This window comes from Austrofundulus limnaeus, unplaced genomic scaffold (assembly GCF_001266775.1).
Source record: "Austrofundulus limnaeus strain Quisiro unplaced genomic scaffold, Austrofundulus_limnaeus-1.0 Scaffold10, whole genome shotgun sequence".
In the NCBI taxonomy this organism is placed as follows: domain Eukaryota; kingdom Metazoa; phylum Chordata; class Actinopteri; order Cyprinodontiformes; family Rivulidae; genus Austrofundulus; species Austrofundulus limnaeus.
Window position 1 is genome coordinate 2,566,861 of NW_013952412.1, and position 26,433 is coordinate 2,593,293.

Below are 26,433 nucleotides of genomic sequence, written 5' to 3' on the forward strand. Positions count from 1 at the left end.
AAGTAAAGATAATTGTGTGAAAATGTAAAGAAAAGTTGAGTGAAAAATAATTACTCTTGTAAAGAACAGATTTAAGTACAAACTTTTTCCATTCAATTTAATTGAGTTAAGGTCACATTTACTTTACGTTAACTTTACATTTCTTAAAGTCAATGTAAAATAAATGTACTTTACTCAGTTCAGTTGAGTGGAAACAGCTGACATATTTCTTTTTAATTAAATCCATTATATGTGTGTATTTTTGCTCATGTATTTGGTCTCTGCAGGTTTTGGGAACACGTCTCCACACACTGAAGGTGGAAGAATATTCTGTATCATTTACGCTCTGCTGGGAATACCTCTGTTCGGTTTCCTCTTGGCTGGTGTGGGAGATCAGCTGGGCACCATCTTTGGTAAAGGCATTGCCAAAGTGGAGAAAATGTTTGTGGTGAGTTTGTAATAAAACCTGCAGATGCTAACACAGGTCTRTAAATAAAATACATCAACAAGTTAATGCTCAGTACACTAAATAAAACATGTAATCTGATGAATTATAATATACTGTAAATACAGCAGGAACTGAGAATAAATCTAAAAGAATAACTCCTCAGAGGAGGTGCTCTTTTATTTTGGCTTTGTTATGTCGCCTCTTCACCTCAGCTCCGGCTGACAGCAGTGGGAAAATTATTACTGCGTAACCATGATTTAATGGTACGCTGCCACAAGAGCAATAAGTCATGGCTACAAGCTGATAAGTTAATAACGGTTTGAAAGGACAGGAAAGCCTGCAGGCTGAGTCACTTTTTATAGACGCTGACAGGGTATCTTACCCAGAGCAAGAAAGAAGAAGAAGAAAGCAAACGCAGCTTCCAGCTAGATTAAAGCTGACTACAGAAGTCAAACTAAACAAATTAACTGGTTTAAACTCATTCAAATTAAAAGTACTCAGGATGTTTTTGATGTCGTATTTATCTTTGCCGAGACAGACGTTCAGACAGTTTCCTGCTAGAAACAAACCTGCAGATCCCAGAACAGATAATTAAAATAAAAACTGTGTGTGGTCAGCTTTTTAAAGGCTGRGTCAACAATAATTAACTTTTGTGGTTTTAAATAGGAAGAGCAGAAAATGTGACACATCTGCAGATGTAGTTCAGAACAGTTTGCTCTTTAGGGATTCATTGTTGGTAACTATGATTTAAAACAAAGCTTTGTTATTCTGTGTGGATTGTGTTTGACCACATYAACCAAAATATGAATAACCACCTGTTTTTAAATATCTGATTTTAAAATGAAAAAGGAATGAAGAAAAGTCCTCAAACTCCCTGAGACACTTCAAGTCGTCCAACTAACCAAGTTTTATAACTTTATTTCCAGCAAAAACTTATTTTTGATCTTGTTTTAAGACTGAGATAGGAACCAAGAGCAGAATGTGTTAAATTAATATTCTTTTTAGCCTGAAAAATGTTTTTTAAGAAGTTTTTCAAAATGATTTTGACATACTGCACTGGCAGATTATTTTATTTAGTTTGAGAAGATTCAGAGTACAATCTTGTATTTTTTAACTTAATATTTTACATGGCTAATTTTCACAGTTAGACCTTTTAGTCTGATGCTGTTTAGTCAGAGGTCTAATGGGRTTTTCAATGAAACATGATGCTTTTTCTCTCTATGGTCTGACATCTGAGGCATCATTTTATCTGATGTTTGAGGATGTCCTAAAATGTACACCTTACTTATGCTCATTTAAGATGCTTTAGCTAAAAAGAAAAACTTAATAAGAACCAGAAACTGTAAGAGAAAGTACATATTTGTAGCATAAAATTGCTGCAGAAAAGTGTGTAACACTTTCAGGTAGCTAAATAATTGTCTAAAAGCAGCCAAAGCTAAAATAAATAATTTTAAAAAATGGATGAGGAGCCAGAAGGCTAAAAGTCTCCAATCAATATATTGTCAACTGAAAAAGAAAAATCCATCACTGTATAGAGCTGTATAATTATTAGTCTGTTAATGACTTCATTTTTCAAAATAAAAGCCCGTGTTGTTGTTTCTCCCGCAGCGCTGGGACATCAGTCAGACAAAGATTCGGGTCATCTCCACGCTGCTCTTTGTTCTCTTCGGCTGCTTGCTGTTCGTGGCTCTTCCAGCAGCCATCTTCAAACACATCGAGGGCTGGTCGGCGCTCGAGTCCCTTTACTTTGTCGTCATCACCTTGACTACGATTGGTTTTGGAGACTTTGTGGCAGGTGAATAGAACACCTCTTAACACCTGCATGTGTTTTTTATGCATTGTGTCTCATCTCTGTGCCTGTGTCCAGGTGGCTCGGACATACAGTATCTGGACTATTACAAACCAGTGGTCTGGTTCTGGATTCTGGTGGGTCTGGCCTACTTTGCAGCTATCCTCAGCATGATCGGAGACTGGCTTAGAGTCATCTCCAGAAGGACAAAAGAAGAGGTGTGTTAGTTTTTATCTGCTGCTTTAATTGTTTTGCAGCTTGTGGGGAAGTTTGTAGTTCAGGGGGTGGGCAATCCTGGTCCTGGAGGGTTGCCATCCTGCATGTTTTACTTGTTTCTCTGCTCCAACACACCTGGTTTAGTGACTGAATAATATTTTAAACTTCTGTAGAAGCCTGGTAATCACCCATTCATTCAAATCAGGTGTTCTGGAGCAGAGAAACAATAAAACATGCAGGACAGCAGCCCGCGAGGACCAGGACTGGCCACACTTTCTAGTTAAAACTTAAGATATATTAGTGATACCACATCTTGTACAAATTAATTTAGTATTCGTTTTTTTTACAGAGGAACATGTGAAAGTTTTTGTCACTATTTTTAAAAAGCCCTTAATCTTGAGTTTCTCCTTCAGAAAGATGGAGCTGTTGCCATCTGATAATTGGATTTCACCTGAGAGTGTGAATAAACATGACTCGATTTATTTCAGCTGGTTCCTCGCAGCCAAACATCTTTTTAAACTTCAGCGAACACAATGACAGGACACAGTTTGCATTAGTCAAACAGGATTAAATGAATGTTACCAGGCTTCGTCTGCAGCTGAGCTGATGTTGGATCTCGTTGAAGTCCAGCTGTGATAACCTCAGCAGCTTGGAAACACCAGCTTGTATTTAAGTCGTCAGCCTTGGTGGTGTGTTTTAGAAATAAGTAACCTTTTTTAATTAACCTAGTTAAGATTTTTGTACATTTCCTGCATGGAGAACTATTTAACGACATTAACTAAATCAGATAATCCACACTTAATTTCTTAATTATTGTTTATCAGATGATAAGCAGTGCATTTGTTTGTTTTTGCACCATAATGTTCACTGATACAAATAAACTTAGATTTTAAAAAAGATTTATTAGCATCTTATATATCTTTTTTTACTTTCTTTTATTGTAATTTGTGTTTTTAACTAGTACTGGTTTTTATGGCTTGATTGTATTTGTTTTACCTTGTGAAGCACCTTATATATCTTTTTTTACTTTCTTTTACTGTAATTTGTGTTTTGTACTGATTTTATGGCTTGATTGTATTTACCTTGTGAAGCACTTTGGTCAANCTTCTCGAACTATTAGCAGATCAATTAGCTTCCACTAAATTAGGTTTTGCCAATTTTAAGTCCGCTAACAGCTAACGAACAAGCTAGCATAAACAGGTTTGTGTCAGTCCCACCAGTCTTCAACTGGAAGATGAATGTGACGCAGAATAATTGACAGTAATCTCAGCAATTAGCTGTTTATCGTTAGCTTCTGGAATATCTTTACATGCAGATTTAGCGTTTGCAAAGCTTTAGTTTTAGTTAGCGTATCATGGGTTACCAAAGCTAAATTTTTGTTAGCTCTGCCCACCACTGTTTTCAGTTTATTTAAATTGAAGTTTCAGATTTATGTGGATCTTCCGTTTAATCTGGAATTGTGTTTTTATTTTTAGATTTACAGAAAGTAAAGCAGCTAAACCTTCTGTCTCCGTCTCTGTTGCAGGTGGGGGAGATCCGAGCCCACGCAGCAGAGTGGACGGCTAATGTTTCCGCAGAGTTCAAAGAAACACGGCGTCGCGTCAGCGTGGAGATCTACGATCGGTTCCARCGAGCCGCTTCGATCAAACGCAAACTGTCCTCAGAGCTGGGATTCAGCTCAGCGCCTGAGCTCACGCTGCCCAAGAGGACCATGTCGGTCAACTTCACCGACGAACGGGAGAGGAACGAGAAGGAGAGCGGCCTGCTGGACCTGACCACACCGCTGGTCAGGAACGGAGGGCTGCTCATGAATGGCCTGGACCCTGAAAGAGGGGACCTCTTTACAAAAAYATGAACGGCTTTTATTTATACGTCAAAAAGAGATGAGCTGCACTTTGTGACTGAAGTGAAGTCATTTTCACTCTTCTTWATGGAAACAAGAGGTCAATGTCTTGGATCTGTTCTCTTCTTGTCCCGCAAACAAAACAAAGAGCCTGAAGAACCTGAAGGGACCGTACAAGCAGGTCTAGATTTATAGTATTTGGGAAGTTAGAAAAGAAACCCAACGTATGTCATGATGTCAGAAATGTAACAGTTCCTCTGGTGGAGAGAATCTCTGGAACAAACTCCTGTTTATAAAAACGCAACAAAGATTAAAGTAAAATACACAACCTTTACAATAATGTTTGTTTTCAGATTTTTAAGATAAATTTTGCTATAAAAAAAGTTGTGGAAACCTTCCATTTATATTGTGTTATAAAAAAGCAGAAGTCTCATCTCCTTCTAAATGACGGTTCTGATTGTACGAGCTGCTGGTTCACTTCGTTCAACTCTTTGTTGCCAACAGGAAGTAAAACTTATTGTAGACGTGTCAGACCAGGATTGTTCCTTATTTTTAGACCCTCAGCAGATTTTCAGTCAACGCTTAGAACTGAGTAATGAATGTGATCATCGTGATCCACGTTAACGTCCTGCTGCTTTCAGTCTCATTATTTTSTACAGCATCATAACAGTTTCAGATTCAGCTCGTCTGTAAAGATGAGACGTWTTTTTCAAACGTGCCTTGAATTCTGCGTACATTTAGGAACAGAGACTTAAACGTGGCAGTGCCTCAAACGTGCTTTAAACACTGGAGAACTGTAATACAAAACTGAACAGTTATATTGTGCCAGTTTTTGATTTTTACATCCATTTCCTTCAGCTACTTGTTCCTGTTCAGGGTCACGGGGAGCAGCAGGGTCGAGGTAGAGGTCCACCACAGGACAAAAACCAAAACAATCGTTCACACTTTTACACAACAACAGTTTAGAGTATCTAATTGAATTGAACCTGCAACACACCAGTGACAACCAGCATGATGCACTCATGCTTCTACTGACAGAAAAGCACAAACTGTCTTGAAGCTTTTCTTCAGATTGTTTGTCAGCGCTTCGCCTGTGAGCCTGTTTTTGTTACGTCTTCATTAGTTGCAACAGATGTTGATGTTAGGTCATACTGATCTCTGACAAGACCTCATCTCCTCTTCCATGAGCTCTACCTGAGTAAAAACCTTTGCTTAAGGTGGGTTATTTTCTGCCACATCCCTGCAATTCTGCTGGCAATTWTTTTAAATAAAAAAATGGAATAAAATCACTAAAAATCACTTTTTTGTTGTTGTTTTTGTCTTGATTATAATTTCTACCACAACATATAAACCTAATAAAGTCTTTCTTTATTACAATGTAATACCACTGTCTTTGGCAACATGTTGTCACTTTCACATTTTTAAAGTTTAGGTTTTTCACCATGAATAGGAATATTTTAGACCGAACTGAATGAATGTTGTCTATGACACTTATTGTCTCAGCTCTGATGAAGACGTGTTTATTAGTGTGGTTTTTAGTTTTTCTGTTGAGGGTTGCGCCTCCTCATGATGTCTTCATGAAGATGATCCTTGCTCTGTGCAGGGTCAGTGGCTGCATGAACCAGGGCACCTGTTCTCCTGTGATTGTTATGTTCTGTGTTCTTCTGAATGAGTGTTCTGAACTGTAATCATTGTGCTCTGTACAATGACAATAAAGGTCTAATCTAATCTAATCCAATGCAAATCACATGATGTAAAACCATCAAACTTTTATAAACAAGATTATTATTGCTGACTAGTCAGAAAATATTAGAGTTCTGGTCACYTCATATACTWAACACAAAAAGTGWGTWWATTTSTGTTTGGTASATTAGTTCTTTATTGTAACAACGCTTCTTGGCAATCAATCTTGTAMTGTTGGAAAGTCTGTAATTTCACTTTTAAATGGTGCCACATTTGTAAGGAACATGCATTTGTGGGATGAGCAGTAGAGYTGAGTATGTGGGTTGTGCACGTGAAAAAAWTTGCCAAATTTCCTCTGCCAATCAATTTGTTTTGCTGTTGACTCTTGTTTTGAAGCATTGCTATAACAGAGAAATAATATACCAAACACAAATTTCCCTAACTTTGGGCTATATAAGATTGCAATCATACAAATGTGACTGTATATCACAACTATTTCATAAATACAGTTTTATTTATCTTCTCAAACATAAACATGTCAAAGATTTACAAATATATTTTTAAGAATCGTTATTGTCTTAAACAGCCCTTTTCTTTGTTAATGGTTCATTTAGGTCACTGAGGAAACTGCATGTCTAATTATAAGGATGTAATCTAGTATTTAWTGTGAAACTGACAGAGCTCTAAAGGGTTTAAATGCAGTTTAAAGGGGTCATAAATCTCACAATTGTTGTGTTCATTAATACGTACAGAAACACACTTGAGAGAAATCAGATTTTCTTATCATGCGTATTAAAGCAGGACCATCTGTATTCTCTACAAATAAAAACAACCTAAAGTTTCTCTGTATTTTTACGGTCCCAGCTGGCCGGTTTGAGCCAAGTTTTACGCTGTGATGAGAAAAAAAAACCTTAACGCACAAGTTGACACGAGTCCCATCAGCTGCAGCAAACCAAGTCTCCTAACTTATATTGAGGAGTTAAATTAGACAAAATCAATCATATTCAGACCCACAACAACACAGTAAAGTAGACATATCATGCTTTTAAATCCTTCCTTTTCACATTTAAATTATTCAGTTGGTTTGTTCTGAATAAAAGCAACAGAAAAATGTTTTTCTTTTACAGTAAGCCTAAGGGCCAACTTACAGTAAAGAACCTACAGGAATTCATGATATTTAAACTTTTCTGCACTATTAGAGACTCCAGTTGCACAACAAAAKGACAAGGTTTAGGAGTGTGTTTATGGGGATTTTTGACCAGAAGCACATTTGTGAGGTCACTGATGTTGGACAGAAGGCCTGGCTCTCAGTCTCTGCTCTAATTCATCCCAAAGGTGTTCTATCAGGTTGAGGTCAGGACAGTCAAGTTCATTCACACAAGACCCTGCCATTCCTGTCTTTATGGACCTTGCTTTGTGCACTGGTGCACAGTCATTTGGATGGGTGAGCAAAAACTTTTGGCAATTTAGTGTATGCCCCTTTCAAAACAAGATTCAGTGGATTTTAGGTTTATGTCCTATTAAAGTCTGTATATTTAATTTATGGTGTTCTTTCTCTGTCAGATCAAAGCAGCTGATCTGCTGTGTTATTATTAGTGTTTAAAGTTCCCGGACCACAGAGGGGTCTGATGAGTGTGAGCGGCCTGTGGGCTGCAGGTCTGATGAAGCGTGAGGTGAAGTTATGAAAGCAGGAAGTACAGACTAGAATCAACACTTACAGTTACAGTACACTGGCGTACCACCAGATTCTACTCACYGAAAGAAAAAAAAACTTGTACTTTTATTAGCTGTGACCGGATCGTGACGTTTAAATTAAGAAAAGAAATTAACATTTCCACCAAAGTGTGAGATTTGTATAAACAGAACAGCCACGTCTGTGGCTGAAACTGTACTTCACTTCATAACCACTTCCTGTCTGTGACCCTCCGGCTTACACAGGGCTGCTGGGTGAAGAATGGGACAAATCATGCATACAGCAGGGGTGGGTGGACGGTGGACAGTCAATCAGTCTGTCAGATGTACAGACAGACACACACACACACACACACACACTCGAGTGTCAGTGCCAGTGAAAACAAGGCTCAGCAAACCCATCTCCTGGTTTCCCCATGTCCTGGGCCAGAGTTGGTTCTGGCACTGCAGCTTCCGATAACAGCTCCAGCCAGAGACACCAGAGCACRACTGTCTCATCTCTGTTCCCATAACCTCCACATAACCCTCCTGCAGAGCACACACACAGGAGAGTGCAGGTGTGTGAGCCCACCAGGTGAACGTATAAAGCTCGCTGTCCCTCCTCTGTGATCACATTCATCCTCCAACGACAAACGGATGAACGTTTAAAGGTCTCAGGGAGGTCTTAGCAGAACAGGAGGTTAAAAGGTCACATCAATACCTCTAACGTTCAAAAAAAAGAACATCGATGTTATCGATCTAAAGCAAGAGTTCCTCAGGTTCACACAGAAATAAAAACCTGCTAATCATTTCTGACATTTACATCAGCTTTTGTTCCTCTGGTGCGGTTTGTCCTGCAGGGGGTCGAATCACTCAAAACAAATGTGGAAAACCTTCAGGGCCTGAAGAGTTGCAACAATAAACGATTAGACTGAAAACTGTTCCTCCTGCTGCTCAGATTGTTCTGTGCCGACCTGACAAACCTGGAACCACTTGACCAAAAAGGTAGGACATGTGTCCGAGAGGAGAAACATTTTCCTACAGCCTAGATGTGGATGGGTTTATATMGTCGGGTTCCTTTTTAAAAACGTAAAACTAAAATTATGCTCGTAACTTAGATATCCCTCTAACCCAGGAGTGTCAAACCAAGYTACACAAGGCCAAAATTCAGAAACTTTGTCCAAGTCAAGGACCAGTTTCTGTAAATCTTTATTGAAAAAGGGTTAAATTTTTTCTATATACTTTTCCTAATTATGTTTTATAGCATTTAGAACATGCATAACCTAATAATGATTTTTTTTTAGACTCATTAGTATTCTTTTCTTATGCCTTACACTCTACCATCCACAATCCAGCAAATGTGGRAAAAAAAAGAAGAAAACTCATTAAAAATCCAGTACTTTATGTTATGACAAGAATGTGCTAAATACATTAACAAAATAAGAAACCATCAAACTATTTCTCATTTAAAGTATGAGGCCAGATAAAATGTTAACAAGAGCCCGATTTGGCACACAGACCTTCAGTTTAGAGCCTTATTATTACAGGTCATTTATTAAAAACAATGTCCAAATATACTGCAGCAAAAGAAAACATAATAAACTTGAGTTTTATTTAGGGAACCATCTCAAATCCAAAACATGAATTCAGTCTAAAATAGTTATTAGATTTTTAAAGTCCTGCGTAAATATTTCATTTTTTATACCATCTTTGAGAAATCATTGTGTAATTAATGATTTGCACCTTCAAATACAGTCGCCTGAGTTCAAATGAAGGTTCTTCAGTTAGTAGTTGACAAGTTTTTCATTTTTTACTCCCAGTCTGATGAATCCTATAAAAATATAGTAGTATTTAAAGTACTGGTACTCGCTCTGCAGACAGAAAACTCTACTTTATTCTCAACTTCGTAATTTTCCTCCTCAGACATTTTTCCTGGGCGAAGCTCAGATTCTCCACCCTGTGGCGACCCAGTGTTACTGTGTAAACTATACGTGTTTTATGACAAAGAGACCAGACAATTTAATGCAGTAAAAAACAAAAGTTTAGTAAAAAATAAAAAAATATGCAAAATATTTACAATTATCAGCAAATTTTATATTTGCCTAAATGCTAAATGACCACAGATGCTTGAAACAGAGGGAAAAAACTTCAAGTTTTATACTGACTAAAAAAAAAAATCAAAAAGATAAAAGCAAGAAAAAAGGCAGTAAATCTACAGATGTGTTATCTGCCTGTCTAGTGATTTGTTACACAACAGTAACATTTAGCAAATCTTTTCTACAGCAGAAAGAACAAAAAAGAAATGAAATTGACAGACATAAAATAAGAGAGTACCATAATTAGGCWGTAGGAAAACAGAAACGATCTCTAAAAAAAGTAAACACATCTGGTTTATAATAAGACATCAGAAAATCTAAAAATCAGAAAGTGTTTATAAATTTTTTTTTTATAAAAACTAGTGCCAGGATTCTATTCTGTGGAGTAAATTAGATGATATTAATGTGATCTACTGAACGCGACAATTCTCTTCTTGTGTCGTTTCTTTTAAAACTTGCTGCTTCGACTCGTTCTGTGAAAGTTTCTCCTTGTTGTGAGGGGAGAGACCCCTCRTGTCGGAGCGGTCTGTCGATGGGCTCTGGAAAGGGACGGACCCCAAAACCTGAMGGTCAACATAAAAAGACAGAACACCAAATTAAAACAAATAAATATTTCTCAGAAGTAAATGAGTGAGGCTGAAGAGGCGGAGCTTCAGAAACATTTTCCCCTCTTTTGATCTTTGACCTGAAACAGTAGGTGAGACCAGACCTCCTGCTGATGTATGAGGAAACTAAAAGCATTACCCTCATACAGTCTGAGGCAGCTGTCAGAAATAAAACAACTTTACTAGGATTAGTTCATGCAGCTGGAACAGCTGCTCACATTGGTAGAAACATAAATAAAAGATGATTTCTTCAAGGCAAAACTGACAAACTACACTAAATAAAGAAACAAAAACAGTTATTTTTTAGATTTACCTTTCTACAGGTAAAATCACTTGTGTGTGCAGCTTCTGAACTAATCGTATTTAAGCAGCTCAAACTCTSCTCGACTTCATTCGAGTTTAATCCGATGATCAGTTAAAGTCTGTTCAACTCCATGCTGATGAAACCAGTCGTCTCTTCAGTGGATGTGCTGTGAAGTTGTCTCTAAGTGTGGATGGGTGCTCACCTTGCTGTCRGGCAGAGGGTGGCGGGCAGCCAGGCGAGGACTGCAGCGCCGCGCTGTGGTCCTCCTCATGATGAAGGGGCTGGCCTCCCCCACAGGGATATCAGCGAAGCCTGGAGGGAACAGAGCAGTTCAGTGATTTTTTCTTCAGTACAGCAGGACGGTTCATCAGTTTACGACACTGTAACACTGAGAGGCTGCAGGCTGACCAACCTCTCTGCACCAGCTCAGGGAGACCCTCTGGTCTGAACTCTTCCTCTTCCTGTTCCCCTCTTGTTTTGGGCGTGGTCATGGYGCTGGCCTTCAGCTTCTTGGTCAGGTTGTGCAGGACCTCCTGGGCGCTGCCCTCGTCACTGACCTCACTGCGGCCTCGCTTCCCGGGCGACGCCCCCTGAGCCGCTGAGGGAACCAGGTTCTCCGCGTTGTCGTCCTTTTCTGCTTCCTGCCGTTTGCTGGAAGACTTCCTGGATGAACGCCGGCGGTTGTCGTTAGCTTCGTTAGCACGGCGGGTTGCAGTAAACTGCTCCAGTCGTATTTTCAGCCCCTCGTTGATCTCCTCCAGCTTGTGCACTTTAATCAGCAGGCTGCAGTATTTTTCCACGCTCTCGTCTGCCTCTCTGCTTCTCTCCTCAGCCAGTTGGTTTGCTTCGTCCAGCTCCTTCTTCCTCTCCTCCAGCTCTGTTTTCTTTTGGGCCAGGGCGTCTCGGAGCTCCTCCACCTCTTCGTCTTTCTGCTGAGTTTCTTTCAGTCTTTCTTCAGCCTCGGTTCGTTTCTTCTGCAGGGCAGCCGTCAACTCTTCTACTTCTTTCTTCCTCTGCTCTGCCTCCATCATCAGCTGCGCCAGCTCTTCAGTTTGAACGTTTTCAGGTTTTGCTTCTTCTGAAACACAAAGAACAGAGATCAAACTAAAACTCTTTTAACAAAGAGGTCTTGCAAACGTTACCCTCGAACTCTCAATACAAAATAAATTTTAAAAAGTTTCCCACCTGAGCTGTTTAACATCATCCTCTCCTGCTCCAGCTGTTTGCACGTCTTCATCCACAGACTCATTTTGCTCAGAGCAGAGTCTCTCTCTTTGGACAAACGAGCTGAGCGAGACGTCAGCTCCGACACCTGAAAGACATGGATGGAGAGAAGTGAACATCAGGCACCAATCAAAGAATCCTCCTGTTGAAGGGAAACACTTGTTTACCTGCTCTCTGAGCTGTGAGACGGTCTGTTTGTGAGTTTCTGCTTCCTTCTTCAGACATTCTGCTGTCTGCTGAAGAAGCTCTTGCTCTTCTGCAATCTTCTCGTTCTCCTCTTTCATCTGCTGCTTCTCTTCTTCCAGCAGAGAAACAGCTGAAGACAAGTTGTTCTTCTCTTCTTCCATCGCAGAAAAGGAAGACAGCAACTCTCCCTTTTCAGCCTCTACCCTCAGCTTCTCCTGCTCGGTTTGTTCTTTCGCCTGCTTTAATGAAGAGAGCGTTTCTTGCAGGTTCTGTTTCTCTTCTTCTAACACACGTCTCTCCTGATCCAAGCGGTCCTTCTCTTGTTTCGTGGCTTCCAGAGCGCAGCTCATGTTCTCTCTCTCTTCCTCCACTGTGGACAGGCTCAGCTGCAGTTTCTGCTTCTCTTCAACCAGCCGTTGGTTCGTTTCTTCTAACTGTTCCTTCTCTGCAGTGAGATTTGAGATGGACTGAAGTGAAGCTCGGCTCTGATCTGCCTCCTTTTCTAAAGCGAGCTTCTCTTCCTCTTTGACCTGAACAAGTGTTTTAAGAGCCGTTGTTTCTTCTTGCAGTGACTCGATGTGCGTCTTTAGGCTGTTTCTGTCCTTTTCCAGTTCTTCTCCCTGAGAGCGAAACCTCTCTCCGTTCATCTGCCACTCCTGCAGTGAACTCAGCAGCTTTTCTCTCTCCGTCTCCAACTCTAACAACACAGACTGCATCTTTGTGTTTTCCTCTTCAGTTTCGGCACATTTTGAACTCAGTAAAGCCTCCCTCTGCTGACAGGCTTCCAGCTGCGTCTGGAGGTCGTTCACTCGTCTCTCAGCTTCTTCTCTCAGTCCTCTCTGCAGTTCATCCACCCTCTGGTTCTGCCTCTCCTCCTCTTCTCTCCTAGCCACCTCTGCCTTCTCCAGTCCCGTCTCCAGCTCATCCTTAGCTGCCTTCAGCTCGTCTATCTCCCTCTGTTTGGCTTCCAGCTCTCTCTCCAGATGTGCTTTCACAGATCTCAGGTTGTCCAGAGCAGCAGAGAGTTCAGTCAGTTTCTCCTTGAGCTCTTTCTTCTCTTCTTCCACCTGGAAGACCAGAGAGGAGGCAGGGTTAAAGAACAAACCTAACGGGTTCAAAAATAAAAACAAAATATAAAAACTGTACCTTTTGCCTCTCCTCCTCCAGCTCAGCTCTGGCAGTTTCAGCCTGAGGAAAACAACATTAAAATAAGCTGCCAGTTAAAAACAGGGTTCCTACAGTTTAAAGCAAGTTCAATTTAAGACTTTTTAATGCCAACTGAAATTAAATTTAAGACCAATTTCATATAAACACAAAAATGACAATAAATAAATAAATCTGTGGCAGAAACTCATGAATCAAAGTATTTTTGGTTGAAGTATTCTAATATTGATAATAGACCAATTGTTTTTATCCAGATCTAACTGCTTTTTTGTCAAATATAGCGACAACACTCTTATCAGTCAATTTAAAGACCCCAAATTTGGTGTTTTAGGACCCACAGTGGGGTTTTAACCCTTACTTGCTGTAGAGGAAACCTTAAGTGAATGTGATTTCAAAATTTGTAAGAACAGTGAATGCATTTTTGAAATGACATTATTAACACATTACAAAACAAATTTCACAGTGCTCAGATGGACAGTTGTTGAGATATTTGCATCTAAATAACAGGAAGTGATGTCAAAGGAGAATGTCTGCATGTAAATATTTAAAAATATAGACGTTACCAATTATTTTAATATTTGAGATGAATTACAGTCATCTTATTTACAATGTGTTAATATTTTTAAGGCTTCTGAAAGATTGATTTAAGACATTTTAAGGCTAATTAAGGCCTTGTTTTTTGGATTGAAGAATTCAATGCCTTTTAAAGGCTTTTAAGGATCTGCAGGRACCCTGCAAAAAACAAAACAAAAAGAAATATCAAAAGTTGAATACCTGCAGCACAGCCGTCTCCAGGCTTTGCTCCACGTCGTCCTTCTCTCGTTGCAGGGCATCGAGCCGATCCTGCAGCGAGTCAAACTTCCTCTGCGCAGCTGCAGAAACAAGAAGCCACGGTCACACCACCGCCTCGAACAAAACGCAGCAGCTTCGCTTCGTTCCCAGCTGAGGGTAGAGTTACCTTTGAGCAGTTCCCCCATCTTCTTTTTCTTCCTCTCGTCGGACTCGATGCGGACCTGAAGCTTCTCGATGCCGGTCCTCATCTGCTGGACTTCGTCCTGAGTGGAATTCAAACGAGAGGCTATCTCTCCTTTTTCCAGCAGCGAGGCCTCCAGAGACTGGGAAAGGCTGCACACGTCTCCCTTCAAAGCCTTGAATGAAGAGGAAAAGTTGAATTAAAACTCTTTATACTCTGATGGTGGCGCTTACACACGTTCCTTWTTTCCTGGTTTTAAATAATGTTTAAGTTTTACTTTAGTTACAGGTTATTTGACAAACATTTAGTCTTGATTCTAAATAAAGCACCAAAGATGTGCCTAAAAAGCAAAAGAAATCTCATCTCCCAACAAAAACCCAGCTGTAACTTGTCACGACGAGCGTCCTGCTGACCTGTATCTTGCCGACCATGGACTCTGTGTTCTGATTGGCTGATGTGTGATCTTCTTTTATCTGATCAAGACGACCGAGCAGCTCTTCTTTTTCGCCACTTAGGTGAGAAACCACCTGCTCCAGTGCTTTGACTTGCTCCAACAGCTTCGTACAAAAAGCAAAAACAAAGAAATAAAAATAAAACCCAAACCTAAAACAGTTCACCATCAAAACAAAGAGCACATGTTTCAGTACCTGAATCTTCTCTGTGTTCAGTTTCTCCATGCTGCTCTGCAGGGCTTCATACTCCTTCCTCCCTGCTCTGATGTCATCCTCCAGGATGGATATCAGGCTTCTGGTGTCACCGTTAGTCTCCTCCAAACTGTGGACCTTCTCTCTCCACTGGCACAAAGCCTGGCTCAACTCATCTCTGTCCTCGGTGCAGGTCACAAGTTCAGCTCTCAGCTGGCTCGTCTCCAGTGAAAATAAATCAATTATTAGTTGGTCTCACTGCTTGTAAAGCTTACAAAGCCGAGTATTTTTTTTTTTTTTTTTACATTTTTGACGCTAGGTCTGTTAGCTTATGTATTATAATCCAGGGGTTCACGCTTTTCCATGCCCTGACCACCCAAACAACATTACCTTCTGGCAGGAAACCCCTCTTTGCAAACTCACCATGCAACGAAATACAGTATGTACAGAAACAAACTTTTAGAATGTTTCTCACTTTTATTCACTGTTTAATAATTATTTTATTCAGTTAGCATAAGAACTTTATTAACTTATGTTTTAAACACTGTTTATATTCCCACAAAAAAAAAACTACTTTTTAACAAACTGGCATTAACAGAACAAAAAGACATTAAACCTCCAGAGCTCTCTTAAATAACATTTCATTATGATGTTATAAATTTCATTTTAAAATAATGATCGAAAAACATTTATTCAGGGTAATTTTTGCTTTTTTTTTTGTCTAAGAGTGTCCTAGCGCCCCCTGGTGGCCCCTACTCATAATACCCTCATTATGATCTCTTCGATACATTATAAATGTAGCATTTAAAATATAAACATGCTGATTTAACACAGTAAATTATAAAAGTGGTTACCTCTGTCAGCAGGGTTTCTATCTGTTGTTCCAAGCCTGAACTTGTCCTCTTCTGTGCCTCCATCTCCTCCTTCAGGCCGATGCTCTGCAGCTGCATGGTCTCCAGCTCAGACTCCATTCCCAGGATGTGCTGCTCAAGATTGGCCTTCTCTGARCGAACCCTCTTTAACTCGCTCTCCTGCTGGAGGAACTTTTCATCCCACCCGCCTACAAAACCAAGTTAAACAGATCATCAATTTATAAAATAAAGCACAAATATAACTTAATGCTTGATTTTTGTGGGGGGGGCAACCTTTGGCCATTTCAAGTCCCTCCAGCATCTCCATGACATCGGTTAGCTGACATTTAGACGTCTGCAGCTGCAGAGTTAACGTCTCCTTCTCTTCCAACAACTGAGCCACCTGAACAAGAGCAAAACATTAAAACTATTTGAAAAGATAATTTCAGCACTGCAGAGACGACACCATTTTGTCCTTCTACCTCATCAGAAAGGCTTTTCTTTGCCTCCACAGCGGCGCTCAGCTGATGTGCTGCACCAAGCGCCGCCGCCTCCGAAGCCTGAGCTTTCTGCTCCAGGTTGTGGATTTGGACTTCCAGGTCGGCGGTCAACTCTTTCCTCAGCTGAAGCTCAGAGTTCAGCAGGTCACACTCRGAGCGCAGGGCCTCCAGCTCCGTTTCTTGATTTGAGACAATTTCCTTGAGTGAGTCGAAGTCTTCTTGTGTCTCGTTTTCTGAAAGACAGATGTGCGTTTAACCAGCGTTGTAGAAATGTAAGTCACGAGGAAAACAAACACCAACTATTTACCGATTGGTTTCAAGTTTTTCTTCTCACTCTGAACGGAGGAGGAATCACAGAGTTCAGGCTCATTTAGGACATCATCTCTGGGACTGCAGTCRTCTTCAGAAACCTTTAATAGATGAAAAAATAAAACAAATTAGCTACATTTATTTGGTTTATACACAAAGATAAATACTTGTTGCGGAGAAACCCGAGCTGCAGCATCAGTTTAAAATTAAAACAGCAGCTTAGGTCCTCCCTAATCTCATATTCTGCTGTCAGGACATAGTGACAGTTTTMCAAATATATGTAAAAAATACACCTACTGCAGCTTTAAACTGAACTTATAGGAAGACTTGCCCCTTTTCCACTAATGCCACTTARTGTAGTGTYRGTACGGGTCTGTTCAGGTGCTTTTCCATTGACGTTCCAGTCCAGTTCCAGTGGGTGTGTTTTGGGTGGAGGTGGTTTTTGGGTTTTTCAAAAAAAGAGTTAATGCGCAAAATAAGAGATAGAAACACATTTGCCGAAAAAGTTATGAAATTTTAAAAATTCGAATTAAAATTGGATGGAAACATGACTAATGTCACTACTACAGTTGAAAAAATGACGCCTCGAAGAGTTGATGTTGTAAAGGCAGTTCAGACCCAAGCAGTGACTCCACCCCCTAGCCAATCAGTGATGAACAGTGTTCTGATGTCGCATTTTGGTGTCGACTGGGACCGCTTGGAACCACAACGAAGTAGGTACTAGAATAAGGGCTGGTTCCAAGAATCTGGCCTAATGGAAATGACTTAGAATCGTACCGACAACACACCAAGTGTTGGAGGGTCTCTACCTGCTGGTTCTCCGTGTCGCTTCTCATTTCCTCTACATCGTGTTGACACGCCTCATTCTCCTCTTCCATCTGGTTCTGGATCATTCCTGTCTCAGAGTTTTCCACCTGGAACTTCAGCTCTGCCTCACTGTCGGAACAGGGGGGGGGGGGGGTGTCTCTTTTTTACTCAATGATAAATAAAAACCTAAATTATTCAGGTGTAAACAGTGAAACACGGCACCTCTCAGCCTCGTCCGGCTTCATTTCAGACACGATTCGCTGTTCGTTTTCTGGAGGAGAGGAGTTGGCGCCAGCATCAGGTTCTGCCTCATCTGGAGAAACGAGTGCAGATAATTAGAGATAACAGATCATTTGGGGTGAAACTGAGAGTAAAATCAACCAGCCGATCCTCACCGTGGATTTCAGTGCCTTCAGGACAGTCCTGTGGTTCTGAGAGCTCCTGGATCAGGCTGTGCTGCTGGGCCACTTGTTGGACCAGTGAACGGTACTGCTCTTTGAGTTCGGTCAGCTCTGTCTGCAGGACCGTGAGCTTCTGGTGAAGCTCCGCCTGCTCYGCCTCAAACTGGTGGTTCCTGAAAGAACGAGGTCAAAGCAGTGAGTTCTGCAGCTGTAAAAATAAAAACAACACGCTGAATATTTGAACGAAAGAAAAAACACCTGTCTCTGTTCTGCTCGTCACTCCTCCTCTCCGCCGTCTCAAGCTGTTCCTTCAGGTTCTGGCGTTCTTCCTCTGAAGACAGCAGAGAGCGCTGGATGCACTCGTTCTCCTCTCTGAGAGAAGAGATCTCCTCTCTGCTGGCCTGCAGCTGCTGCTTCTCCTCAGCCAGCTGGCTCAAACTGAACTCAAGTCTCTTGTTTTCTTCAGAGACCCGAGCGTAGCCACATTCCAGCTGAACTTTCTCCTCAGTTTCCTGTTTTAATTCTGCAGCTAAGATGTCAAATTTATCCTGAAGCTGTTGTTTCTCCTCCTTTATCCCACTTAAAATAACAACCAGGTTGGATTTCTCTTCCCTGATCAAGTTCAAAGCAGTTTCAGCCTGGTGCCGTTCTAACGACATCTGAACAATCCTCGCTTCGGTTTCCAGTTTTTCCTCGTCTAAGCGAGTCTGCAGCTGTTTGATCTCCTCGGTTAGTTTGCCCACTCGGACCTCCAGCTCTTCCTTCTCCTCTTTCCCTCGAAGGTTTTCAGAGTCCGCTCGCTGTTGGTCCTCCATCAGTTGTTTCAGAGAAACCTCCAGGTGGTTTTTCTCCTGCAGTAACTCGTTCAGACGGTGGTCTTTCTCCTGGACCAGCTGCCTGAGCGTCGCCTCCAGCTTGGTGTTTTCATCCTCCAGCTGAGCGACTTTAGACTCCAGCAGGGCGACGCTTTCTTCCACCTGCTGCCGTCGGACCGTGTCCTCCTCCAGGCGAGTGATTTCACAGCTCCGCTCCAGCAGCTCCTCCTTGGCTGTGACGTATTTGGACTCCAGCAGGGAGTTCTGGGACTGGACCTCGTCCAAGCGGATTTCCAAGACAGAGACCTGAAAACAGTAATTAAATTTCAATATCTTTGTGGCCGTGTCCTGAACTGCACTTTTGTTTTAAACGACAGATGAAGAGGATATGCTCTGTGCAATAAATGCATCATGTGATAAAAATCCATCAGTAAGCTGACCTGAGCTTTACTTTCCTCCAGCCTGGCCTCCAGYTCAGACATCTGGGTCTGGTTCTGAGTGAGCTCGGCCTCTAATGACGCTACGGTCTTCTTAAGCTCGTCCACCTGACTGTCAGCGGAGCTTATAGCCGTCTCGTTGTCCTCCAGGTCCATCTGCAGCATCTCCATCTGCACCTTTATTCAATAAACAATTACGTAGAAAAAAAAAGCCTACTGAACGATGTAGTAAAACAAAAAACAAGCTCAGGCATCATGTAAGGTTGTAGAAAAATAAAACTTAAATGATAACTCAAAAGCTRATAACCAACCTTGATTTTGTTCATGGCAGCAATCTTCTCCTTCAGCAGATCTGAAGCTTTGACCTGCTCAGCCTCACTTTTATTCAGCTTCTCTTTCAGACTCTTTATGGCACCGTCTCGCTCCTCCAAGCCACGGGAAGCAGCAGCGATGGTGGACTTCATGGTTCTGATCTCCTCCCGACGAGAAGACAACTCGGTTTTGGCAGCAGCCGCTGATTTCTGAGACATCTCCAGCTGCTCTTTGAGCTGCTTCTCTTTGTTCATCAAGTCGTGAATCTCTGCTCTGCGGCTCTCCGACTCGTCCCTCATCTTCTCAGTGAGGTCCAGGATTTCTGTCTCCAGCGCAGAGATCAGCTTCAGTTTCTCAGCCAGGATGTTCTCCAGGTTGCTCTTAGTTTCATTGGCAGAGGAGAGAGCATCGTTAAGCTGCTCGAGGGATCGATTGGCCACATCCAGATCGTTTTTCAGGACTGGGAGCTCCTCTGCTGCTCTTCTGTTCGCAGCTTCTCGTTCCTCCAAGGAAGAAATCTGCTCCAGCAGGATCTGACCAAGAACACATTCATCATTTGTGAGAAATAGTTTAGATTTAAAATATGAAACAAACCAAATTAAAACCTGGGGATATTTTACCTCTGCTTCTTTCTTCAGGTCTTGAACTTTAGTTTCCAGCTCAGATTTTTGCATCTCCACCTCCACGATTTGAACTGCAGCCTGTCTGCGCTGCTCCTCCGCCTGGCTCCTCTGGTCCCTCAGCTCCTCTGATGTCTGCTCGCAGAGCTTTCTGAGTTCCTCTTCTTTCTGCGACATGGCATTGTTTTGTTTCTGCAGCTCGGCTCCCAGCTGCTCCTGGACCTTCAGGAACTGCTCTGTGGAGCTGATCTGAAACACCAGCAGAGAATCAAACTGGATCTAGGCCTGTCACAATAAACAACAAATCAATTAATCATATGAGAAATTAAACTGAGGAAGATAAATTTAAATGAAGACAATTTTCATTTGCCTGCTTTTTTGTTTTATTTGTGTCTTCCTCTTTTTTACATCTTAGCACAGAGAAGTGAACTCCAGTGTCAGGTATTTGTCAGGCACATGCTCTCCTAGCCTCTGTAGCATGAGAGTCCGTGAACAGGCWTTCAGTCAGAGGAGCGTCTTCAGTTTTCTGACACCTTGGGATTGCAGACAGCTGTTTTTTCTTTTTATTCTACGTTAATTTTAATGTAAACTTCCGTAAACAGGGGTTATATCATTATATTTGTTTAAACTGCGTTTATCTCAATAATTTTTGAGACAATTTATCGTCCAGTAAAATTTGTTATTGTGACAGGTCTAACTGGATCCAAATCAGATGTTTAGATTTATTTGTTTTAGGGGTTTCTTGTCCTTAAATATAACAAGTAAATACTGTATGGGAATTTACTAAGCTTTAAAAGTGTGTTCAATCAATCAATCAATCAATCAATCAATCGATGTGAAAAGGTTCCTACGTGGTTGAAAATAAGCAGAACAGACCTGGTTTTTGGAGAGCAGCAGCTCCTGCTGGACCTCCTCCATCTGCAGCCTGATGTGCTCGAGCTCCTCCGTTTTTTCTGAAACTCTCTGCTCACACTGCTTCAGCAGATCTGCCTTCTCCTCTACCAGCCTGAAACACGAGAAATCAGGTTCCACTTGTTAACCAGAGAAATCTGAGTCGTCCTCCTCTGCTCTGAAAGGTCCTCCTCCCACCTGGCGCTCTGCTCCTCCTGCCGTGCTGTGGACTGTGCCAGGCTCTCCTTCAGCTGGCTGACCTCGGCCAGGCCCAGCTCCAGCAGCTGGTCTTTGGAGCGCACCAGGTCACAGGCTGCTCGATGCTCCTCCTGCAGCTCCACGTTTGTCCTCTCAGCAAGCTCTGCTCGAGCAGCTTCCCTCTGCAGCCGTGACTCCAGGTCTTTCACCTGTGTAAGGACAACACAACTCAACTACTGCAGACTGCTTGAAGACGCTACTTCCTGTTTTAAATCCTGTTATTAMAGTGAAGATTCAAGAATGAGCAGCATCTGTTTTTATGTAGTAAGAAGATAGAACAGCATAAAAAAGTAACAAGCAGTTTTCAGTTCTATTCATAACAGCTTCTAAGATTTAACTRAATATATTAGAGTCTAACAAATGTTATCAGGGAAAAAAGATCACCTGTGCTTCAAGCTGAGCCAGTTGAATTCCAGCGTTCTCCAGGTCTTTGTTGTGTTTCTGACCGGCTTCAGAAAACTGCAGCTGCAGCTTCTCGTACTCATGCTCCTTCTCCTCCAGCTCTGTGCTCTTATTCAGCAATTCTCCTTTCAAAGCATCGATGTGAGCAGACAGACGGGCGTTTTCCCCCTCGACACAMAGGGTCTTATTCTGTGGGGGGAAATAAAGACCAACGCATTTAGACTGAGGGTTAAACTGAGGGGTTTTTACTCTTAGTGTAGAACAGCAAACTGAGCACTTTCACACTCACCTGGAGTTCATYCTTAGCCTCACTCAGCACGCTGACATCATTCTCCAAGCTGCTAATTTTGTCAGTGAGCTCTTTTTGCACAGCTTCTGTTTGGTTTATTAAAGTTTCCTTTCCTTGCTTCCACTCCAGCAGAGCTCGATGTTCCTGTTTCAGAGCCTCACACTCGTCCTGACTCACACTCAGTTTGGAGTTCAGCTCCTGGCTCTCCTTCTCGAGAAACGCCAGCTTATTGTTCAGCCTCTCTGCCTCTTGTTTCTGCTTCTGGAGTTCATTCTGAGATCTGAAAATAATATTTAACATCACAATTACAAAATGCTTATTTATTTATTTATTTTTTCTGTTAAAACCCCTAAAAGGTCTCCTACTTGTCATTTCTGGCCTCAGCATCAGAGAGTGTTTTCTTTAAGTGTTCCTGCTCCTGCACTGAAACTTGAGTCTGCTGCTCCAGTTTGGACTGAAGTCTCTTCAGCTCCTCAGCCTGTCCTTCTGATTTTACTGAAGAACCAAATGACAACTCATCAGTACTGTGACAACGTTAACATAAAATCCTGCTGCTGCCAACACCAGCGTACCTTTCAGATCCTCCAGCAGTCCCTGGGTGCGTTTGAGGACCTGTTCCGAGTTTCGTTTCTCTTCTTGCAGCTGAGCTAAGCTCCTGCTGCTCCGGTCCAACTCAGCCGTCACACAGTTCTTCTCTTTCTGCAGCTCCTGAAGGCAAGATGACACGTAGCAACTTGTCAGCTTAAAGCTAAATACACCTTCATTAGCAACAAAAAGAAGTTATTAGAAATTATTTCAGAAAAAAAAAAAAAAAGGTTTGAACTCACTTCCATTTTCTTGCAAAGGTCTTGCTCTTTGTTCTGGCTGACCTGCAGACTTTGTTCTGACCGCAGCAGCTTCTGTTTCTGCTCCTCCGACTCCTTCTCTATCTGAGCTTTCTGGAGGCTCATCTATAAACAAGAAAAGTGACACAAATTTAAACAAATATACCAGAATCGTCTACTTAATTTGCTCTTGGCACCTAAAGACATCACTGTAGTCAGGTAGGAATCGTATACAGAAATTCTTAAGTTCAATTTAATACCTTTTTAAAAGCACAATATTACCTAATATTATATTATCACATTATTTAATACCAACATGACTGCAATCTGCAACTGTAGCAGAAACCTCTTGAACTTCAGTTGGGGTAACTCAAAGTAATAAATTAGTGTTATTTTCTTACTTAACTTTAGTAAGTGTATTAGTTACTGGATACATAGTTACTGCTTTGCCTCAATAAAAACACTGACATATAAATAACTATTGTATTTACTCATGTATAGTATGATCTTGAGTATAATACGATCATTTTTTTTTAAAAAAGCATAAAAAATCTAATCAATAACCCGTGTATAATACTACCACACACACTTTATAGATGATCTTTATTTCTAGTAATATACATGAATAAATACAGTATTTGTTATTTAACCTTAACTCAAGACAAAAACTGATTTCATTGTTGTAGGTAGTGATGGGAAATTTAGGAGACGGGGAAAAACATATTGTTTAAAATAATCAATACCTTGTCAGATGATGTTTATTCCATTTAATGACCTTAATTTTGCTCATTTCAGTTCCTACATTTTAATACTTTTAAACCCTGCAGACATCCTGTTATAAAGAGAGATAAAAAAAAAACAGTTTTATAAAACTACCTTGTCCAGATCAGCCTGAAGCACATTGTAGTCTTTTTTGGACTGTTGGATCTCTTGTGTCATCTTGGTTCTGGTCTGGTTGAGCTGCTGATCCAAAGCCTGATGGGAGCTCTGCAGCTGGGCCAGCTCCTGCAGAAAGATCCTTTATTGTCATCCTAATAAAATAATCCATCCTCTGTAACTTTTAAAAGCTAAAGACAGCCAAACGCTGAGACATCATGGAGGCCATGTTGTTTCACCTTCTGACTGTTTCTTTCCTGATCCTTGAGTTTCTGCTCCAGGGCTTGTCTGCAGCTCTCTGCGTTGTGCCTCTGACAGTTCATCTCCTCTGTGACCCGTTTCAGCTTCTGCTCAAGCGATGAACTCTGACAACAATCCAGATCAATATCCTGTTCAACTCTCCATCACTTTTTTACCCATCATCTGTCCCCAGTTTAGGTCGTGTAACCAAGCAGATCTGAAGAAATATAAAAAATAAGTGCTGTGGTACCTTGGCCTCCAGCTGCTGGTGTTTGTCTGCAGCTTGACTCAGTTCATGACCCGCCCTGGCCAGGTCTCTGTCCCGCTCTGCGAGGTCTTTACGAGCCTGGTTCAGATGAGTTTGTAGCTCCTGCAGTTTGGAGGCTTGATTACGAATTTCCTTCTCCTGATTGGACAGATTTCTCTCCAGCTCTGACACACGGGTGCGCAGCTCTGAGATATTACACACAAAATATTTTTCATTTATCCCCAAGAGCTTAAAGAAGAAAGCTGGGCCAGTTCAGTATTATCAAAGCAAGCGGTGGTCCCACCTTGGTTAAGAGTCTTCAGCTGCTCCAGCTGCTGGGAGGACCCACCGGGACTCTGAACCGTTCGGGACGAGCTCACCCTCTGTCCGGGTTTAATCGGGGTCTCCTCGTGAGACTCCCACAGAGACGCCCCTCGTCTCTTCAGAGGCGTCTCCGTCCCATCCGGAGCACGGGCACTGTGATCCTGCTGCTGCCACGGGAATATGGACGAGCCGGCTTGGCGAGCTGCGATGTCTTTGTGGCTCACGGAGCTGACGGACGACTGACTCAACATCTGGAAAAATAAATAAAAATATTTGTTACAACTCCCATAAAGTAAAAGAACATTAAATAAACATCTACTTTACTCACTTTGACCTGCAAGACTTTGAGTTCCGTCTCCAGCCTCTTTCTGTCTTCCACTTCTTGGTTGTATTTCTCCTGCAGCTCCTCTAGTCGGTTATCTGCGAAACACAAACATGGTTTGGTTTGAAACACGATGAAAACAAACCACAGCAAACATAAACAATCTGAAATACCCTGGTGTCTGTGTGTGGGGACAGGGGCTGGTGTGGCAAAGGTCTTCTGTGGAGTGAAGGACTGCAGCTCAGAGGAGGAGGAGGACAACGATGAGGAGCCGCCGAGCTGAGAACGATCCATCTCATTTTTGTACCTGAGGGAAATGTTAAAGCCTCAAATGATATTCAGGACTCCCCGCCACCCTCCAAGTCTTTCCCAAATATGAGGGGGAAAACAACTCACTTCTTCAGCTCCTGCTCCAGTCGCTCAATCGTTTTCCTGCATGAATTCAGCTGACCCTCCAGATAATTCACCTTTGATGGGGAAAATCATCCAGTTAAGATGACAGCAAGTTCAAAGATAAACGTAATCCCAAATTTTTGGACAGTACCGATGTTCTCTTTGTTTTTCTTTAGATGAGCAAGGATGATTACAATTATGACTGTACCATGTCTAACAGCAGTATGAACTGCATTTCATTTCTACTTCCTGTCAGAAACTGACCTGCTGTTCTTTGACACCGAGATCGTGAACAGCCTTTTGACGAGCTTTCTCCAGAGAATCGCACGATTCTACCAAGGACTGATTCTCTCTTTTCAAAGCTGAGGTTTCTGTGCGTTCACTGTCAACCTGAGAATAAAAAAAAAAGAAAAGAAAAGAAAAAAGAAACATAGGATTTTCTTCATGTTGTCCAAACAGTCTGTGACTCAATTTTCAGCTGTAACACAGTTTGTTTTTGGACAAATCACGCTGACCTTCTGTTTTTGTTTCTGTAAGGCGCTTTCTAAGGAATCCAGCTGAAACTGTTTCTGCGTCCTCTCCTTCTTCAGCTTGTCCAGCTGGACCTCCATCTCCTGGATCTTCTGCAGGGCCTTCCCCGGAAGTCCATCCTTCCACTCCTCCACCGCCCAGCTCATGGTCGAAACCTGATTCAACACATCCACAACAGACTCCGGTATTAAACCACATTAAACACAAGTACTTTCAATAATCACACACCAAGAACCGTGCATAACAGATGCAGTTTGCAGGAAGTGTAATTTATTATTACTTGTTAGTTGCCCGGATGTCAGGTTTAATGAATAGCGAGCAGAGACGAGTTACATTAACACCGTAGATAATCATACAAAAAAATGCAAATAACCAACTACCAAACAAACATCCGAAGTATTAAGTAAAACAAAGTAGATTTAGAGTGAACATTAATTCAAAGGAAATTCCTTCAGCTACAGTTTCTATTTATTTTTTGTCGCGTGGAGTGCACTTTAAACGGGAACATCACCGATACGGCTTCATATTTTATCTGAATCCAATCAGAAGCTAAAAACTAAATTGCGCTAGAAATCAATAAATATCCTAATAATAAAAGTAGAGAAACTATTTGTGCGAAATTAAAATAAAACTCCACTTACGTTGAGCGCGAGCGACGCTTCTTTCAGCAACTGTTTGGGTTCTCTAATGAAATTCAAATTCCAACGGATGAAACGCTGATTCSATCAGCTCGAGGCCTATTGGATAGTTTAAATGACGTCGAAACTCCGATGTATCTGATTGGTTCACTCCTTCTTCTTCCTCTACGTTGTCTTTTGGTGCAGAGAATAYTTAGCGCCATCATGTGGCGGAAATTGGTAAATGCTACTAATTTTTTTTTTATTTTCATGCAGTTTTTCAGTAATTACAATATATTTTTAGTATTTAAAATTCTAATTTATTGTCATTGTTTGTGAATC

The 26,433-nt window shown here is 41.5% G+C and overlaps 2 protein-coding genes across 3 annotated transcripts in view; one reads left to right on the forward strand and one right to left on the reverse strand.

The window, feature by feature from the left end:
• kcnk2a (potassium channel, subfamily K, member 2a) overlaps positions 1-4,413 on the forward strand; it is a 9,164-nt gene extending 4,751 nt beyond the window's left edge. The window contains exons 6-9 of the mRNA XM_014001809.1: positions 267-427; positions 2,036-2,222; positions 2,295-2,434; positions 3,958-4,413. Of these exons, the coding sequence (XP_013857263.1) occupies positions 267-427; positions 2,036-2,222; positions 2,295-2,434; positions 3,958-4,287 (818 nt within the window). The 3' untranslated portion in view covers positions 4,288-4,413. The remainder of the gene's footprint in view (positions 1-266; positions 428-2,035; positions 2,223-2,294; positions 2,435-3,957) is intronic.
• Positions 4,414-9,647: 5,234 nt separating this feature from the next.
• On the reverse strand, positions 9,648-26,171 carry cenpf (centromere protein F). Of its 2 annotated transcripts, none has more exons than XM_014001811.1 (38): positions 26,116-26,171; positions 25,459-25,629; positions 25,208-25,333; positions 24,947-25,017; positions 24,724-24,857; positions 24,557-24,648; positions 24,209-24,479; positions 23,908-24,110; positions 23,657-23,782; positions 23,418-23,546; positions 22,545-22,667; positions 22,290-22,425; positions 22,083-22,212; positions 21,718-21,997; positions 21,411-21,617; positions 20,967-21,175; positions 20,754-20,883; positions 19,878-20,126; positions 19,257-19,790; positions 18,949-19,122; positions 17,952-18,814; positions 17,688-17,866; positions 17,515-17,605; positions 17,295-17,421; positions 16,484-16,586; positions 16,159-16,409; positions 15,971-16,079; positions 15,680-15,885; positions 14,829-15,047; positions 14,595-14,738; positions 14,167-14,356; positions 13,983-14,080; positions 13,191-13,232; positions 12,026-13,111; positions 11,820-11,946; positions 11,047-11,709; positions 10,837-10,946; positions 9,648-10,288 (listed from the first exon to the last, which is right to left on the reverse strand). In XM_014001811.1, exons 2-38 carry the CDS (start codon positions 25,618-25,620, stop codon positions 10,136-10,138), a joined length of 8,247 nt encoding a protein of 2,748 aa, XP_013857265.1. In that variant the 5' UTR covers positions 25,621-25,629; positions 26,116-26,171; the 3' UTR covers positions 9,648-10,135. The 2 variants fall into 2 exon arrangements, with proteins under 2 accessions (XP_013857265.1, XP_013857264.1); XM_014001810.1 differs by having other exon boundaries at positions 11,047-11,712.
• Positions 26,172-26,433: the final 262 nt, after the last annotated feature.